At 52.4% G+C, this 17326-nt stretch overlaps 8 protein-coding genes across 9 annotated transcripts; 6 read left to right on the top strand and 2 right to left on the bottom strand.

Moving 5' to 3' along the window:
* Window positions 1-163: 163 nt before the first annotated feature.
* On the top strand, window positions 164-1537 carry LMH87_008638 (uncharacterized protein; the record flags this gene model as incomplete). Of its 2 annotated transcripts, none has more annotated exons than XM_056201840.1 (1): window positions 164-1537. In XM_056201840.1, one exon carries the CDS (start codon window positions 164-166, stop codon window positions 1535-1537), a length of 1374 nt encoding a protein of 457 aa, XP_056056462.1. The 2 variants fall into 2 exon arrangements, with proteins under 2 accessions (XP_056056462.1, XP_056056461.1); XM_056201839.1 differs by having other exon boundaries at window positions 206-1537.
* A 1506-nt stretch (window positions 1538-3043) lies between these two features.
* On the top strand, window positions 3044-3967 carry LMH87_008637 (uncharacterized protein; the record flags this gene model as incomplete). Its single annotated transcript, XM_056201838.1, has 5 exons — window positions 3044-3128; window positions 3202-3302; window positions 3355-3411; window positions 3466-3768; window positions 3827-3967. 5 exons carry the CDS (start codon window positions 3044-3046, stop codon window positions 3965-3967), a joined length of 687 nt encoding a protein of 228 aa, XP_056056460.1.
* Window positions 3968-5768: 1801 nt separating this feature from the next.
* Window positions 5769-6900, bottom strand: LMH87_008636 (uncharacterized protein; the record flags this gene model as incomplete). Its single annotated transcript, XM_056201837.1, has 5 exons — window positions 5769-5809; window positions 6004-6030; window positions 6290-6302; window positions 6366-6394; window positions 6456-6900. The coding sequence occupies 5 exons, from the start codon at window positions 6898-6900 to the stop codon at window positions 5769-5771; spliced, it is 555 nt and encodes a 184-aa protein (XP_056056459.1).
* A 1093-nt stretch (window positions 6901-7993) lies between these two features.
* LMH87_008635 (uncharacterized protein) lies at window positions 7994-8586 on the top strand (the record flags this gene model as incomplete). The annotated part of the gene is made up of 5 exons (XM_056201836.1): window positions 7994-8079; window positions 8135-8160; window positions 8218-8327; window positions 8391-8416; window positions 8463-8586. The coding sequence occupies 5 exons, from the start codon at window positions 7994-7996 to the stop codon at window positions 8584-8586; spliced, it is 372 nt and encodes a 123-aa protein (XP_056056458.1).
* Window positions 8587-10702: 2116 nt separating this feature from the next.
* On the top strand, window positions 10703-11154 carry LMH87_008634 (uncharacterized protein; the record flags this gene model as incomplete). The annotated part of the gene is made up of 3 exons (XM_056201835.1): window positions 10703-10744; window positions 10815-10904; window positions 10969-11154. 3 exons carry the CDS (start codon window positions 10703-10705, stop codon window positions 11152-11154), a joined length of 318 nt encoding a protein of 105 aa, XP_056056457.1.
* A 310-nt stretch (window positions 11155-11464) lies between these two features.
* Window positions 11465-12633, bottom strand: LMH87_008633 (uncharacterized protein; the record flags this gene model as incomplete). The annotated part of the gene is made up of 2 exons (XM_056201834.1): window positions 11465-11646; window positions 11709-12633. The coding sequence occupies 2 exons, from the start codon at window positions 12631-12633 to the stop codon at window positions 11465-11467; spliced, it is 1107 nt and encodes a 368-aa protein (XP_056056456.1).
* A 606-nt stretch (window positions 12634-13239) lies between these two features.
* Window positions 13240-14724, top strand: LMH87_008632 (uncharacterized protein; the record flags this gene model as incomplete). The annotated part of the gene is made up of 1 exon (XM_056201833.1): window positions 13240-14724. The coding sequence occupies one exon, from the start codon at window positions 13240-13242 to the stop codon at window positions 14722-14724; it is 1485 nt and encodes a 494-aa protein (XP_056056455.1).
* A 281-nt stretch (window positions 14725-15005) lies between these two features.
* LMH87_008631 (uncharacterized protein) lies at window positions 15006-16832 on the top strand (the record flags this gene model as incomplete). Its single annotated transcript, XM_056201830.1, has 2 exons — window positions 15006-15153; window positions 15217-16832. The coding sequence occupies 2 exons, from the start codon at window positions 15006-15008 to the stop codon at window positions 16830-16832; spliced, it is 1764 nt and encodes a 587-aa protein (XP_056056454.1).
* Window positions 16833-17326: the final 494 nt, after the last annotated feature.

Raw genomic sequence — 17326 nt, 5'->3', positions numbered from 1 at the left:
CCTCTTATATATCCCCATCCTAGCCCTTGCTCCTCCTCCATTCCTCTCTCACTCCCATCATCGTCTTTTCATCATCTATACCCTTCTGTGATATCCCACCCCCCCATCTCATCCCCATATACCCCATTTTCTCCTCACAGAAAACATCACAAACCCGCCCATCATGGTCCGCCAACTCGCCCCCGTCTACATCCTCGGTGTGGGCATGACCAAGTTCATCAAGCCCCGCGGCAACGTCGACTACACCGAGCTCGGCTTCGAGGCCGGCGTCAAGGCGCTGCTCGACGCGCAGATCAGCTACGACGACGTCGACCAGGGCGTCGCCTGCTACTGCTACGGCGACTCGACCTGCGGCCAGCGCGTCTTCTACCAGTTCGGCATGACCAAGGTGCCCATCTACAACGTCAACAACAACTGCGCCACCGGCAGCACCGGCCTCGCCATGGGCCGCACCTTTGTCGCCTCGGGCGCCGCCGACTGCGTCCTCGTCGTCGGCTTCGAGAAGATGATGGCCGGCTCGCTGCAGAGCTTCTTCAACGACCGCGAGAACCCGCTCGGCACCACCGTCAACATGATGGCCGAGACGCGCGGCTTCGAGCCCGCCCCCGGCGCGCCCCAGATGTTTGGCAACGGCGGCCGCGAGTACAAGGAGAAGTTTGGCGCCACCAACGAGGACTTTGCCGAGATTGCGCGCGTCAACCACGCGCACTCGCCCAACAACCCCTACTCGCAGTTCCAGCAGGTCTACACAAAGGAGCAGATCCTCAAGTCGCCCACCATCTTCGACCCCCTCACCAAGCTGCAGTGCTGCCCGACGAGCGACGGCGGCGCCGCCGCCGTGCTCGTCTCGCAGGAGTTCCTCGACGCCCGCCCGCACCTCAAGAGCCAGGCGGTGCTCATCGCGGGCCAGTGCCTCGCCACCGACGCGCCCTCGCTCTTCTCCAAGAGCTCCATCGACCTGCTCGGCTTTGAGATGACGCAGCACGCCAAGGACGTCGCCCTCAAGCAGGCCGGCATCACGGCGCAGGACGTCAAGGTCGTCGAGCTGCACGACTGCTTCTCCGCCAACGAGATGCTCGTTCTCGACGCCCTCGGCCTCTGCGAGCACGGCAAGGCCCACGAGATGGTCCGCAAGGGCGACATCACCTACGGCGGCAAGTACCTCGTCAACCCCTCCGGCGGCCTCATCTCCAAGGGCCACCCGCTCGGCGCCACCGGCATCGCCCAGGCCGCCGAGCTCGTCTGGCACCTGCGCGGCTGGGCCAACAACCGCGAGGTGGCCGACACAAAGTACGCCCTGCAGCACAACCTGGGCCTGGGCGGTGCCGTCGTCGTCAGCGTGCTCGCCCGCGCCGACGGCAAGGCCGCGCCCAAGCTCACCAACGAGGAGGTCGGCAAGATCAACAAGCTCGGCTACAACCCGGCCGTCGAGGCCAAGGGCTTCACCGCCGCGCAGGCCACCTCTGTCCGCTCCAAGAAGCACGCCAGCGCCTGGGCCCTGCAGGACACGGAGGAAAAGGTCACTGCCAACTTTTAAGCTGCGATGTCGCAGCGGCAAAAGATTTTTTTTTTAAAAATAAAAGAGGGCGAAACTCTTTTTTCCTTTGTATAGTCAGCGGCCTGGGAATAAATCATGTACACCATATCTAGTTGAATGAAACTTGACGACTTTTTTTTTCTTGACGAGATGCGTATCTAGTAGTTCATGCGCCTGTATTATCGTTTCCAAGTGAGTGATCAATGCTAATGCATTCTACGTGCTGGTGCAGTCGAGACTTCAGGCCCTCTCTGCGATTGAACCTCACGAATGTGATACTGTCTAGCTTTGTATCACCTTTTTTTTAGTGTTCATCGCTTGCTATACTACCGTAAGCTAATACTAGAGTAGTATCATAGATAAGCCTACTATCTTTTATCACTACTCTGTATTCGCCGAGTCATGGCCGCATCTAGGTACGTGGCATTTTCGATCTCATACCTGCACTGTAGGAGACGGCGAGCGAGCAGGTGGTGGACATCTAGACGTGCCTAGGGGGCAGTGGTGCTAGCCCAGCGATACGATAACTTGCAAGGTAAGGAGAGTTTGCGCGAGTCCAAGACTTGCCACGATATGGCCGCATCAGTCTACATGAAGTGTTACTACTGCTAGGATAGATGCAAAATGTATTTATTGCCTACTGCTGCCAAAAAAAAAAAACACAATTTGCGGGGTCATGGGAAAGTATGTAGGACAAAAACGAGGACGAACGCGATTTTGAAGATGGCATTAAAAGCTGGAAAAAGTTCGACTGCAGAGAATGAGCCTTGCGTTAGTCGATAGAGTTTCTAGGGTATTCCTGCAGAAATTCAGACTGTCTTGATCCCTGCCTTTTCCAGCGTCGACATATTTATCCACACTAGGAAGTGATCTTCGATGCCTCGTGCATGACAACCTTTTCCTCATGTACACGTTCATCTCTCTACTATTGCTTTCGCGTTGCTATAGTTAGTCGTATTTTCATCAATTGTGGCCACAAAAACCAGCCATGTGACTATTACTACCCCCTATTAGCATGTCGCGCAGGGTTCTTCTATTATGCTACTCCTTGTGTGGTTACTGGGCCATCAGCTAATGCGAGCTGATACCTCATAGTCAGACTATACACCTATAGGAGTAGGAATATATAAATGGTTTTTGACGAAAAAAGCATCATTGTCGTCTATGGATATACTGAATCTTGGAAGCACAGTTTGCTTCCTTCACTAGCACTTGTTTTCGATGCCTCGCGTCTCCAAGCTTGTATTATAAACTATTATGCTAATAATTTTGAGAAACGCGATCCAGTTTAATTGGTAGTAGTGATCAAGATACGGCGACTTAAACTGTCCATGCGCACACATGTGTCTGTTGGACTGACCTCTTCATGTCTATACCGAGGCAAGCTGGCTGAACCGACCAGATCGTAAAGAATTTCCAGGTTATCTATATAAGGCACATGGTATGTTGGCAAGTACGCGGAAATCATTCAGCACAGTCTGTCAATTTACATTGAACTGTTCAACAATGCTGCGCTACTTGGCCATTGCAGGCCTTTGGAAGGTCCTGGCGGCAGCGGCCTGTACCGCCGCGGCGCCTTGCTCTACCTACAGTGAGTCGAGTCCTGACTATCATGATTCCACCTCGTCGCGTTTATTTTCTAAACCGGTTTATTTATGTTGCAGCAATCATCAACACGCGAGGCACTTCAGAGCCGCAAACCGAGTCTTTGGGGTTTCAGCTTATGAACCGAAATATTCACAGCCAGCGACCAGGAGGAAAGACCGTGAGACTACACAGATACATTCAGCTAGCGGCTCGCTAACGACCTGCTACAGTATAACACTGTCTACTTTGCAGATACTGTCCACAGTCCAAAAATCGGCACCGAAGATGTATGTGGAACCTGTTTTTGCTAGAGGACTGTTGGGTAACAATCGCCACTCTAGATTCTGAACCATATGAACTCCACTCTCGCTAGCAGTCCAGACGAATGCTTTATTCTTCAGGGATATTCTCAGGGAGCCTCGGCTACTGTTGGCGCGCTTCCCTACCTTACAGGTGCTTTATTTGACGCCGTCAAAGGCGTCTTTCTGATTGGCAACCCATTCCACAAAGCAGCGTTAGCCTGCAACGTCGACATCAACGGCGGAAGCTCGACGGCTGATGTGGATGGTGCTTTCGTCTTCCTCGACACCACGCTAGCAGTCCCCGATGACTGGGTCTCAAAGACGCTCGACGTATGCAACTTTGTAAGCTCTTCAACCCCGTGCTTTATAAAAGAAACATTGCTAAATGAAGAGGTCACAGGGCGATGGAGTCTGCGATTCCACGCATGGAAAAGGCATTACTGTAGAACATTACGACTACATAACAAATTTAAGCGTGCAGGGCATGGGCGCCGGGTTTGCTCTTCGACAACTCTCAAAGGCCGCAGAAGGCTGCAAGTAAGCGAAGTAGTTTATCTACTCTGGTACAGTATTATGGGTCCCTTTAAAATAACTCTATGACACAGATCAGATACGCTTATGAAACATGCTACTGGCGAAACCATGGAATTTCATTGCAACTTCATCAAATGTACCATTAACCCTCCAATTTCTGTGTCGTTTCAATGAAGTCGGGAATGTCAGTACCAAAAGGATCTGTTAGGACCATCAAGATATGGTGTGCCTTGGCAAGAGATCCATCGACACCTTCGCCATCCACGCCTAGAATCTTAATAGCAAAACCTCGAATGCCAGGCTGTTCATCAGGGTCAATTCCCCAGCTACCATTGGAAAAGCGTACCCTGCTGTCAAAAGTATGTGGTTCAGAGAATACTCTGAACCGAGCATACGCGGGTAGCCCTCTAAGGACCTCAAGTGTTGCTTTTGCGGCGAAAAGCTGCTTTGGATGGATTGCCTGGGCACTGGTTGATATCGTCATGATCTCGTTGAACAGCGGTTACTATGTCCTCCTCCCTTGAAAATCGCTCTGCTTCATCAGGTTTCATTGTCTCTGCCCATGCAGTACTTGGTAAGGCCATGTTGGCCTCTTCTCGGCAGATTGTACGCAGGTCCTTGAGTGAGCGTGAAACCCCGATGAGCTGCGGATTGTTGATATTGTGTTGGTTGTAATTACCTACCTTTGCGGAATTGGTGCTGCGGAATGTGAATTATTTCCACTCGAAATCGTGTTCTACGCCTGAAACACAATCGTAAAACCACGCCTGGAGGGATTGGGAAGTCAAAGATATGCGTCGGGGCTTTTGATATGGAAGCTTTAAGCGAATTAAGATAGAAGAGTGGCAGTGCCGTCCGTATCTATGCACTCAGGTAGTAGTAGACCTCGCTTAGCATGTGACTAGGCATTGGTAGCTTTACCATGGCATTCCAGCGTTGGAGGCAGAGCCCGCTCTTTCATACTTGCACCATGTTATTGTCATACAAATATGGTGGCCGACCACACAGTTGTGGACAGCCTATAACCCCTTATATTGCATAACAGTTATACTATGATCGCTGCTCCACTGTGAAATCCCCCCCCTACAAAACCATGAAGATTGTGGGTTGGGACCATATAGCAAACAAACGACTTCCTCGGATTAAAGCAGGCCTACGCTGTATTAGTGAAGGCATGGTAGCAAGTCACCACGCCCATACTTGAAATTGCTACACTGATGACTGATTTATGATTTCAATCTAAACTATGCACTGGGTGAGCGGAACACAGCTGACGGTCTGTTGAGACGTCCCAACTACAAGAAAAACTAGGTAAAACAGGGCAGCGGATATTATGCCCCTACAAGGCAAGTCTCAAGAGAGTGGATGATTGTAATTGCGATCTTGCCATGTAGGTGATTGAAGTATATGTGAATATCCCTATCCAAATACATCGGTGCGTCATAGAAGCAGAGTTCATCTGTGAATAGTGCTAATGTGGGCCCGCAAATACTCCAAATCTGTTGTATAGACAGTGCGCATCACGGCGCGGGTTTCGTCACCACTTACAAACGTGAATAGCTATAGCGAGTGGCTGGTAGACCTGAGATAAACGTGGCACCCCCATGGGCTTGGCTTCCGATGGAGCTTGCCATCGTTGAGCAGATTGCCATTGCGTCTAATTGCTCGCCACTACTTTCAGTCTAGCTTCCGTCGAAGTTCGTTGTGACTACGGAGTAGAAAACTCTCTATCGCAGGTTATTGCTATACTAACCCCCGCCCGCTGACAAGTATTATGGTTGGAATGTGTCGACGGATATGTGATAAGATTATGGCGCCTTCTCCTCCATACCCTGCCCTATCAATACCCCTGTCATCGTGACTCTCCTTCTACCACCACCTGCCTCCCTACCGTTCTCTCGCTCAATGCTCGCGGCTTCCGGCCTTGCTCTTGCGGCTCCTCTTCAGCTAGGACGCTGCACCACCACTAAGCTTTATCCATCCATATCTAGCATGTGCCCCACGGGAGCCGCTGTAGCTGCGGGCCAACAGGCGACCACTCACGGATATGGCCTATGACAACAAAGCTTCCTGGAACTCGCCCCTGAGTCCGACCACGTTTTAGTAGCCACGCTCGTAAAGGAAGTACAACTTATGCCACATAAATTTTGCGTTCTTCCATTTTAGCGAAGCTGCCATTTCTTAGCCTCAGCCCCCTTCTCTGCTATTTCCTTTTCTCCTGGTGACAAAAATGATCTTTTGATCTTCGCCGGAAGCTCAGAATGAAACCACGGCAGATGAGAAAGTCTCTTCGTCACTCTGTCACGTTTTTCGTCCTGCATTCTCGTACGTCCGCGTGAACTCTATTGAAATGTCAATCACTCTCATTGGACATAGGATCATGATCTCCGTAGCTCATCACTCACCTTGAGATCACCCAGAACACCACGTACTTCTGTTTGATGGCATGTCTTAGTCAGATGTGCCGTCATTCATAGTTTTATTGTATTTCTTACCCGGAACAGCACTTCGGTATGGCAGGTTACACTCGGTCTGCGTCGCTTTCCTCTTGCGAGTCGTCGATGCCAGCACTGGAGACTCGATCTTTGTGGAGGCTACGACATTGCTGTGAACACACTGGCTCACGATAACAACGACGATCGTATATGAGTCAGGCAACCTGCCGCAGCCCGATTGCTCCATCTCTGCGCCGGAGGTGCAGAGAGCGCCATAGCTAGTGCTTGCTGTTTCCCGTGGGGTAGAGGCAGCGACGGGTAGTGCAAGATCCCGCTCCCCCGCCCTCTCCAAGCCATATAAAGTTTTGTTAACATCAATAGCCTTATACTTTGCATCTTCTTTTGCATCGTCTGACTGTTCCTCCGAACTCTGACCTGGCTTCTGAAACTTATGGTCGGGCATACGCAAATTGGCCTGCTTGGTCATGGTCTGTGGAGAAGGCATTCTTGTTTACGGCGAAAACGGAGATGGATGGCATTACCGTCGTGTCCAAGTCTCTATATATACAAATCGGTAGTAGCGAGGTTCGGAATTGGCCAAGCCGGCTATTGTCATCTATCCAGCCGCCTGCGCATAGCCGGCAAGAAACATGTACTATAAGTGACGCAGAATTGACAACAAATACACTGCCCATTAAAACTCAATTTCGTCCGAGAAAATTCCTGCTTTGGTTTCGGGGCACCTTCATCGGGGCGAGACTCTCCAGCTATGGAGAATGACTAGACTGTGTGCATGACAGTAACCCGAGCGAAGATGAAAAGAATGGCAGAGACGTTGATAGCCAAGATGGGAGACTCAAACGCGCTTGGTAGCTCGAGCTGTATGACCCACCTTTCGCGTGATCGGCCCATGTCGGCTTATTGCATGACACAGTATCATTTCCCGGAACTCTTGTGTGCCAGCTCCAGCAACTCATGCATTAGACCGAGACCAACGGCGTGGGAGACGGACGGCTTGTGTGCCTCTGCCGCTGCGGCACGCGCTGCTGGTGACCATTCGAAACGGCGTAGCGCCAGCACGTCGCCATTGTGAGGCAATGTAGTAAGCAAATCAATGGATATGTAGAGCGTGGCGACATATCAAATATATTCCACTTCCGTCGGAGCTACTGCGCGGACCGGAACGGCTACGTTGGTGGGGCGGCAATACGAGCTTCTCCCTTTCTACGAAAAGTTAATAGTATGGCCTAATGTGCTGACTTCTCCTCGCCCAGCTATTTATCCTCTAAAATCATGACATTAGTGTGGGGGGGAGGGGAGAAGGGACGATAAAGGCAGCACGTGCTTGATGCTACGAACGGAAGTAACTCGAGGCAATTGGGAAAGTAGACTGAAAGCTTTTGACTTTCGTCTTGCATGTGAGCTGAGAAGTCCGACGCAGTCCGGCGGAACAAGCTCCTGGTTACCGGCCGCGATGCAATAAGTACCGGTATATTGATACACCATGTAAAAACGTTCTCCCGTATCATCTCACAGAGCTCCAACATTCTCAACTATTACTTTCATCGCCCACCTCGTGCAGCCATCTTTTCTTGCAAATGACTTTCCAATCTGGTAGATGTAACTGCGGCTCAATTACCGTGCAGCTACATAGAAATGTGGTCACAACTATTGCCTGCCACTGGTAAAGTTTTGCGCGATTTTTGTTCTGGTAATCTGTTGCTAACCCATGTACTAAGTTTAAATTGCCGTCGAGCAGGAGGAGGTATGGTGCGCTCGCCCTCACCGGGACGCTCGTACTAACGCCTCTTTTATCGAGCAGCATTTTCCATAAATTATGTAGTCGAGGACGACAATGTGGCAGTAAACGACCCCCAATCCACAATTAGTTTGTACAGAGATGACGACACCGAATCCGGCAACTCTGTTCAGGTTCGTAAACTTAATTAAGGCGCAATTTCGCCTCTTATATGAACATCTACTTATTCAAAGCAGCGCGCTTTCTGCCAAAATTGCGGATGGTACGACAAATCAATATCTTTCGACGCAGACACTGACTCTTCATAGCCCAATCTTCACCAAGACACCGGCGCTTGAAGGAAGAACTATCTTGAAGGCATCCCTATTCGCTGATGTTGTTGCACAGCGCGGGAGTGATCTATTCTCTAACCGCAAGATCATTTGGGAATAGGCTCGATGAGATAGAGTAGATATACCGCTATTATGAATTCTAGATACTAAGCGACTACGCGACTCCGTGACGTAGCTCCAAGGCAGACATTCGGGTTGTCCGTCTTTGCCATCATTTCGTTTGCGGTTATGAGCAATCGCAGAGTTTCGGGTGGTTTGCCTTCATCTTTAAGCAACAAAAGCATAGATAAAAGCTACAGCTTGTCAAGTCAGTACCCTACCCAAATTTGGCTGAAGACTGAAAGCTCCGATGCAGTCGAAGCGAAGGGTATAGAATTCAGAGAGAGTGATGCTCACGTTAGGCCAGTGCATGAATATCACGAAGAGCCTTTTTTCTGGATTTCTTTCTCCCTAGAAAATGCTAGAATACTGCTGCGTGATTCACCGGCTACAAGAGGTCCCCGGTCAAAACAGTGACGGAAAAGTCGCCGAATGTGTGGAATGCTGGCAGACTGGTCGAAGAGGCGTCGCGTGATGTGTCAAGTAAGCGGCCAAGCTTTCTTAATATACGGGGTCTAAGGGCCGCTTCATTTGATGCATGAGCTAGTTATGACCTGGAAATTAGAAATTGGGGGTTAAACTTCCACTTTTGTGTGATTCCGGAGACGGGAGAAGTATACGGCTACGAGCGGTAGAAACGCTGAGCCCATGCGGGTATGTCTCTCTCTGTTTGATGAGTAACGTGCCCGTGGATATGATCACATTGATTCTCGGCTACAGCACCACAGGCTGATCATCAACAGAGCCGGGGCTTTTTGCCTGGACAGCCGTGTCTCAAGCAGGGCTTGCTAGTTACCTAAGAGTACACTACCCAGGGCCAGTGACCGGTTCGACCTGCTTGATTTGGCCCTGAATGGATTGACATAACTTCATGCTGACAGTTCTATATCGATTGACTACTGCTTCTCCATATTTGCTTCGTCGCCGTGCTCTGGGCATACGGTGCTGGCCGCCGGACTGTTACAGCCGGACTGAGCGCTATGTAACGACCCGCCAAAACAGTCTTTCGCCATAAATTACTTGTATGGATGTTGGAGAGTTGATCTGGCTTCAGCGGCGAATGATAACGAGCTCGGCAATTGTAAAGTTGCCGGGCGTGAAAACATGGCCACCAAGGCTGCTGTGGATGATCTTAACGTCGGGCGGCGTTGTAGACGGCCCCCGCTTCTTCTGTCTCAATTCTGGTAGCTAATATGGCTCCTTATTTTAGAGTTGGAAAGGGGGTGGGATTCGATGGATCCTGCTTCATCATCAATCATGGCTGAGAAGGTAGATGGCTATCGCGTAATGCCAAGTGTCCAGACTGTCGTCATGGCCAGCACAGTCTCAAACAAAGTGATTCATGCCACTCACTCCATATAAATATCTTACGATTGTACGCATTGTGTTTGGGTCTTTGCAAATTTGTTCCTGCTGAATGCCGACAGGAGTGCACAATATAGCAGGCAGAAGCGATGGTGTCAAGGTTCGACCGACTACACAGGCTCTACCTATACTTCAGTTATGTGCAAAATTATAGGTATAGAGCAGTACCTACAGCCATATCTACTATTGCTTTTCTAAACGAGTGAAACTACTCAAGGCATATTTCTTCATCTCGTCCATGATCATTTCAAACTCGGCTGGAGCAGGCATTTGTTATCATCGGTATCAGGAGAAGCCAGGAATTTGGCAATTCAAAACAAAAAGGAAGGTAGACTTGCTTGACTTATGCGCATTCATGCAGCGTCTAGTAAGAGGAAGCAATGTAGAGGCCAATTCGCCAAACGAGTGTTATCTTAACCGGAGCGATTAAGTGCTATATGAGATGCGGATCAACTGAAAATTATGTTTGGGTGAATACAAGCTTGAAGGACACTGTGAAAGTGAATGAAAGCTGTCTTTGAGGTCCACGGGGCTGTCGGCAGGCCGCTGAAAGAGCGCCTCGTCGAAACTCTGTGCCGCACAGCGCCAGATGAGCCGCTATATCCCGAACGAAGTAGGATAGTGTGTTCTTTTCCTTCTCTCCATAACGAAGAAAAAAAACGCTACGCATTTCAGCCGTCGGCCCGCCGAGTTGCTCGAGCAAGGCGTGTGCCAGCAATTTGCGCGTGCCGGAATGTGGCGCGATCCCGAGAATGCTCTGCTCCGAGTCTGTATTTCTTGTACGCGGAGTGCTAGTATGTGGCAGCTAAAAACGAGTGCTTACTTCACTGAGACCAAGATTTCTGAACGACGGCGAACCTACAGGTGTATGAGCTCGCGCAGTACTTTGGTGTCAAGGGCTCTAAGGAGTATTCGCTGGACAAGCTCAAGATCAAGGTTGCGAGGCTGTGCTCAGTGAACGATTCGTGGATTGCATTCGGGAGTATTCGCTGGACAAGCTCAAGATCAAGGTTGCGAGGCTGTGGTCAGTGAACGATTCGTGGATTGCATTCGGAACGTGTACGCCTCAACCATCGATTCGGACTGCATGAAGGGCATGGCCGTGGCCAATATCGCAAACGTGCACTTTCGCGAGCTGTGGGAGACGCCCCTGCAGGACTCGATGCGCGAGGGCGGCGATTTTGCAGTCAACCTCATGGAGTAGATGAGGCAGCATGTAGGGAAATAATGCAAGCATTATATAAAATTTACATTAGGCTTTTCACTAAATAGCCTCGAAGAAGCTTTGTCTTTCCCGCAGATAGTCTCTCGTGCCTGGGGAACCCCGCCAAATGCCGTGGCGCAGACGTCACCATTACCACGTACGCGGCAGGATACTAACACGACTAAATCTCCTCCTACTTAATTAGGCTATCACTTGTCTGTATATTGTTTATTTTCACCTATTGCTCCCGGGTGACTGGTGGTATCGGTATATAGGATCATTCCTTTGTTTTGCTTATACTAGACCAACACTAAGGCTTGAAAACTACACATTGGCCAATTCCGTTATTCTCGGCAGCAAAGCTGAAGGCATCCTTCCACTCATCCAAGCCAAATACAGTCGTCTTCACGAGATTGCCATTTTTCGGAAACAAGCCGGCCTCCAGCATCTTGACGAAATGGATTACCGCGTCTCGTTCGTACATCATCTTGCCTGGGAAGTTGCGCTAGTCAATACTCGTATCCCTGGCAGAGACGGCATGGGCTGAGACCTACCTTTGACTGTGAGGCCGTTGAGGAGAATTTCAGAGACGGCAATATTCTTGGTAGAGGCCATGACGCTGATGCGCCCACCGCGACGAAGCGATTTGATTGCGCTCCGCGTGTGCGTCGAACCGGATGCTGCTGAGGGCGTAATGTCCAAGACGGCGTCAACGGTGCCCAGGGTTTTGATAGCGGCCGTGTCTTTGGCCTCATCCCCGGTTATGCAGACCGTCTCCATGCTAGCCAGTGGATATCTAGAATGAATATCGATGGCGAGCGCCTTTAGCTTGTCCTCGCTTCGGCCCAAGGCAATGACGCTGGCGCCCATGGTGATGGCGACCTGCACCGCCAGACTGCTGTAGAAGCCTGTGGCGGGACAGATGACAATAGTCTCGCCAGCTTCAAGTCGTATGTCTCTCAGCCCCGCGTAGGGCACGAGCATGTACGCCATGCATGCCAGATCCTGCGGCGAGTACCCCAAAACCTGGCAGAGCTTGGCCTCGTTGAGGGGAATGCAGTTTTCCAGCGGCATAGCCACGAATTCTGCAAAGGTGCCGTCCCGCCACGCTCCCGCCATCAACTTGCGGCCGCCTGGCGTGAGGCCATCGGAAATGGCCGACAGGAAGAACTCGTCCGGACTGTCACGCGCACGCACAACGCAGTCGACGTAGACGAGCTGCCCCGGCGCGAGAATCGTGGCATCTGGTCCCACGGCAGCGATGCGACCGATGGCGCTGAACCCGCCCACCAACGGCGTAGGGTACTGCACGGGATGTTTTCCGCTATAGACGGCGCCATGATATGGCAGAATCGCGGCGGAGCAGACGGCAACGATGGCGGTGCCCGTCGTGGGCTGCGGCGTGGCCAGGACGCGCACCTGAAAGCCAGATTCCTTGCTCTCGAGCTGGAGGGCCCGGTGGGAGGCGGGCAAGGACATTGTGCGTCTTGTGGATAGAGTGGTTGTCACGGCTCGGTTTTTGCTTGCGGGGTCGTCAACACAGAATGGCACCGGCCGAAAGCGTCTTTTATAACATAGTAAGGAGGCTTTGTGCGGGTCTAACTGAATACACATGCAGGGCACAGAATATACACTGGCGCTGGCACTTTTCTCCCCGAGGCGGCCACTGGTCTTCTCCCTGCACTATAACGATACTGAAGACGATCTAATCTCGACTTATTTTACTGACGTAGCAACGAACGTAAGGCTGAGCGGATAACCGTCACTGCTTTTGCCCACGGGGCTGCGAAAGATTTATAATGAGGGACCCTGTATTTTCCTGGGGAGAAGAGGAAACAGAAAAAGGGCAATGATATGTAGACTGTGAATCACCGGGACAGTGTACGGATATTAATTACTTGATCGCTGATCAGACCCCTGATCGCGTCTCGTCGCGTCCCACTTCGCGCCGGCAGTTCAGCCCCTCCTACGTCTTCCGTTGCCATCGCATTTCTTCCCTTCATCTTTCGGCCGCTCGGCCATCTTCTTTCCTATTTGCACTTGTACAGTAGCCTGAATCCTTAGTATTGCTTTCGGACACACACCATGGGCAGCTCCTTTGACCGCCTTCCGGCGGAGCTGCGCCATTTCATCTGGACCTTGACTTTGGGCGAGCATGGCGATGCCCCCACCATGGTGCCTTTTCGCACCGCACGCCCATGGCTGCTGGAGGAGGAAGACGACGATGACGAATTGCTTATGGGTGGGGATGATGCGGATGAGTTCATGTCAGACGAGCAGTTTGAAGAGATTCGGCTGCTCGCTCTGCGCCAAGTTGCTGGACAGAACGAGAATGAGGACACAGCCGGCCCGGTGCCTCCAGCGCCGACGACGCTACCAAGCAATGGCGTCATAACAATAGCCGACGACGACGTCGACGACGGAGCGGGCGAAGGGGACGGGCAGGACGATGCTACGAATGAAGCGCCGATCGGAGATGAAGGTGAAAACGACGACGACGACGACGACGAGGAAGACGAGGAAGTCGAGGAGAGCGAAGATGAGTTCCAGGGAAGCTTAGATACCGACGAGGGCGAGTTCGAACCTGGAAATCCCTACGGCCAGGAACGCGCCTGGGACGATGAAGTTGTCATTGCCGTATACATTCCTCCTCTTCTCCTCGTCAACCGCGAAGCACGCTCCGTCACCCTCAACTGGCTCAAGAAACACGACATCCAGCTTAACCGCAACACCATTTCCAAAGGCGAGATTAACACCGGCTTCGCCCCGAACAAAGACGGCCTCCCGCCGTACACTCGAAAATACGACCCCGAGCGCGACCATCTCTACGTCGACCGCCGCTACTGGCGGCGCTTCTGCGACCGTCTCCAGATGCCGCACATGATGGCCCCAGACGACAACGACGACGCGGACGAGGAGGAGGACCCTGTTCATGACATTGGCGAGACCATCAAGCACCTGGCCCTGCCCGCCTTCACCATGTACCAGAGCGTAGGCGTGGTGGGCAACATTCTCGAGTTCCTGCCCAACATTCAGCAAATCGCCTGCATCTGGGGCGACCTACCGCACAAGGAGTGGAAGCCCAGGATCGTCTACGAGACGGTGCAGCGCGACGGCAAGCCCATGACGCAGGTGACAAACGTGCTGCTGCCGCGCTGGGATCATGCGCAAATCAGCGAGAAACTGTCGCAGGAGGAGCACGACAGGAGGAACGACGACACGGAGCGGATCAAGGCGGAGCGCGAGAAGGACCGCCAAGAGAGGCAGGAAAAAAAGGACCAGGCTGAAAAGAATGGCAGGACGAACGAGGAGGACGAGGAGGACGATGACGAAGACGAGGATGATGATGATGAGGAGGAGGAAGAGGGCACAGGACCGATTGTCACCATGTGCATAAGGGATCCCTCCGACGACACAAAGGTCTTTTATGAGAGGGGATACCTGAGCAACTGGCTGGACGAGATTTACAATGAACTGTCCATCTGCGAGCTTCCGGAGCACGTCACGGACGAGTATGATGGTTCCGTCACGCTGCCTATTGTGCCCTGCAATGCTGTCCTGCGGCAATAATAACCGAGTATCTAGGCTTACATGTCTGGTCATGTATCTTTCAAAATGTTATATAGTCGTCAGTTGATGGGAATAATAATATACTTGTAATACTTGACTATTAATGCCTTTGCAATGCGTACCGTCCTCGGATGAAGGGGCGGGGCCAAAAGGTGTACGCCTCAACGCTAGATTCAGCTGCGAGCTTTTGTACTTGACACAGCACTCCCAAGCCCCTCGTTTCGCACTTCATCTTGGACGGCAATGTGGGAGCCCATCGCAAGGATCTGCGCTTTTGAATAATGTCGTCCATAAGAGGCACAAATGGCCTCGTGGCGCACCGCTTTCGCGGTCGCTATTATACAGAAATGACTCGCTTCGAGAGTGATCTCAACATCCTCGGCATGCGCGTCATTAGAGATATACCTTGCCATCCAGAGAAATACAAAGGTAATACTCAAGAACCTTGGCATCAGTAGCCGTTTTTCACCCAGCTGACTATTAATTTCGTAGAATGGCTCAAGGATACGCGCGACCGCTATGCAAGGATGGAAGAAGAGCAGGACGCCGGCATCCTGACCATGAGCGCCGCGGAGGCGCCGCCGCGGGGCCTGCCCTGGCCCGCGCGGCACGAGACGCTGGCGATTCTGCGGCCGGACGCGCGCGTGTTTAGCATAGTCGTCTTTGTCAATCTGGACGCAGAGGTGCTCACGATGCAGTACGGCGCGCACTTTAACCTGGCGAGCTTTCCGCACAGGGGCGCGCAGTGGCGCGGCGCAATTAGGCCTAGCATGTACAACGGATATCCGACGCTGTCGCTGGATTTCTGCGGCAGGGACCAGATGGCCGAGCCGGCGAAGAAGCGACGAACGCTGGAAGCGCTGGTGCAAGGACACGGTACCGTCCGTGTGGTGCCGAAGAGGACGCTGTACAGTGGACGTGACGTCTTTCTTGCTCATGCGCTGGCCAAAATTTATCGGACGTATCATAGGGCCATTACTCGGTTTGGACTTGAGTGGGACCGCGATTCCTTTGTCTTGCGGGAGTTTGTGTTTGCCATTCTATCTATAGCGTCGGGCGAAGCACAATTCAGCTCGGCAGTGTGCTGTCGTGAATACTGTTTTGCCAGGGAAGAGGACCACTGCAACGGGGTCCATCTCAACTGGCAACGACCATGCTTTGAGGGCGGAGACCTGGGGGCTCTGGAGCCTTGCGCTACATTTGGTTCGTTCTTTCACCGCAAAGGGGAAGTGGCTGGTGCGGCGCCGGCTGGACATGTCTACTGGATGAAGGGAGTCGTCATCAACATTTCGACTGTCGTTGATGGGGCTGCGATACAAGAAGCAATCGACTGGGGCTGGGCGCAGGGGAAGCAAGAGTTTCAAATCATTGCCATGTCCGTCTTTGACATTGCCTTTGCGGATGTCTACGTCGGCAGCGACAAGCACAGAGTCGTCCGGTTCAGCGATGCGCTCAACCTCTCGCCCCTGCGATCAGAGGAGTGCATGTCGCTGCATCCTCTCACACGACCTCCCTGGAGCGCGGACGCTGGCATGGACTTGACGCCCGGTGCGAGGATCGTCAGCTGCAACTCGTTCGGAACGGCGGCGAGGCTGGAGAAGCATTACGGCGGCCTGGCAGCGCTGGTCAACTTTTTCAAAGTGGCGACTGTGCGCGGTGTCCCCCCGCAGAATAGCAGCGCGCTGCCCACGGAGATTCTGGCGCGCATCATGAGCTACGCCGACAATGAGACGCAGAGGACTTGCATGCAGCTGTCGCAAAGTCTTTGCGTTCTTGGATTCAGCGACTTCAGGATAGACGAGGAGTGGAGCATTGCGGCACGGCCCGAGTCAGTGAGGAAACAAGGAGCAAACAATCGCGAGAGAGGACTTCTTGCTTTGTCCCTTGCACACAATGCGACAGACGAGGTTGCCGCTGCGGTGCAGGTCATGTCAGCCAATGGATGGGGACGATGGACTTGGGTGCCTGTGGTTGGAAGCGGAGAGCGTCGAGTCTTGATGACGGACGTTGCGTTGGTGTTTGCCCCAGCGCAGGGTTGTGAACTGGATGAGGACGCCGCGGATGGCGACGTCAGCCATCTGGAATGCGACGATGATTCCAACTACTGAGGCAACAGCACAACCGAGGGCTGTCCAGGTCTGAGATAGCTGCACACAACTCAAGAGGTGGAAGTCACTGAATCATGACTGTCGAGGTTGCTTGGGATCGCACAGTCGGGGTCATCGAGAGGAGCGTGCCTTGGCGATGGCGGCATTGACAGGACCTCGTTCCTGCAGGTCCGGGGATAATCGGTTCCAAGTCGCTTGAAACAAGCGTCAATTTCGCTTTGGAAACCGTGTCCTGCATTCCCACGAGCACGTTTCAATAGTTTGATTGCCGTGCAGCCCCGACGTTACGTCTCTGGGTTTCCTCTGCGTGGTTTTCGCGGTGGCGGCGCGGCGCGGGGACAAACGGGAGCGGGCCGCAGACATCACATCATGGGCGCTTTCGTTTGTAAATCCGAATCACGTCTCCAGAAGAAGGAGATGAGGCCGTCCCCCTGAGATGGATGTGTACCTGCTGCTAAAAATAAAGGGACATTGTCGAGGCGCGCTGTTGAAAG

Source organism: Akanthomyces muscarius (assembly GCF_028009165.1).
Source record: "Akanthomyces muscarius strain Ve6 chromosome Unknown contig_18, whole genome shotgun sequence".
NCBI lineage: Eukaryota > Fungi > Ascomycota > Sordariomycetes > Hypocreales > Cordycipitaceae > Akanthomyces > Akanthomyces muscarius.
Note: the sequence above shows the minus strand (reverse complement) of the source record. Positions and strands in the feature narration are given on the sequence as shown.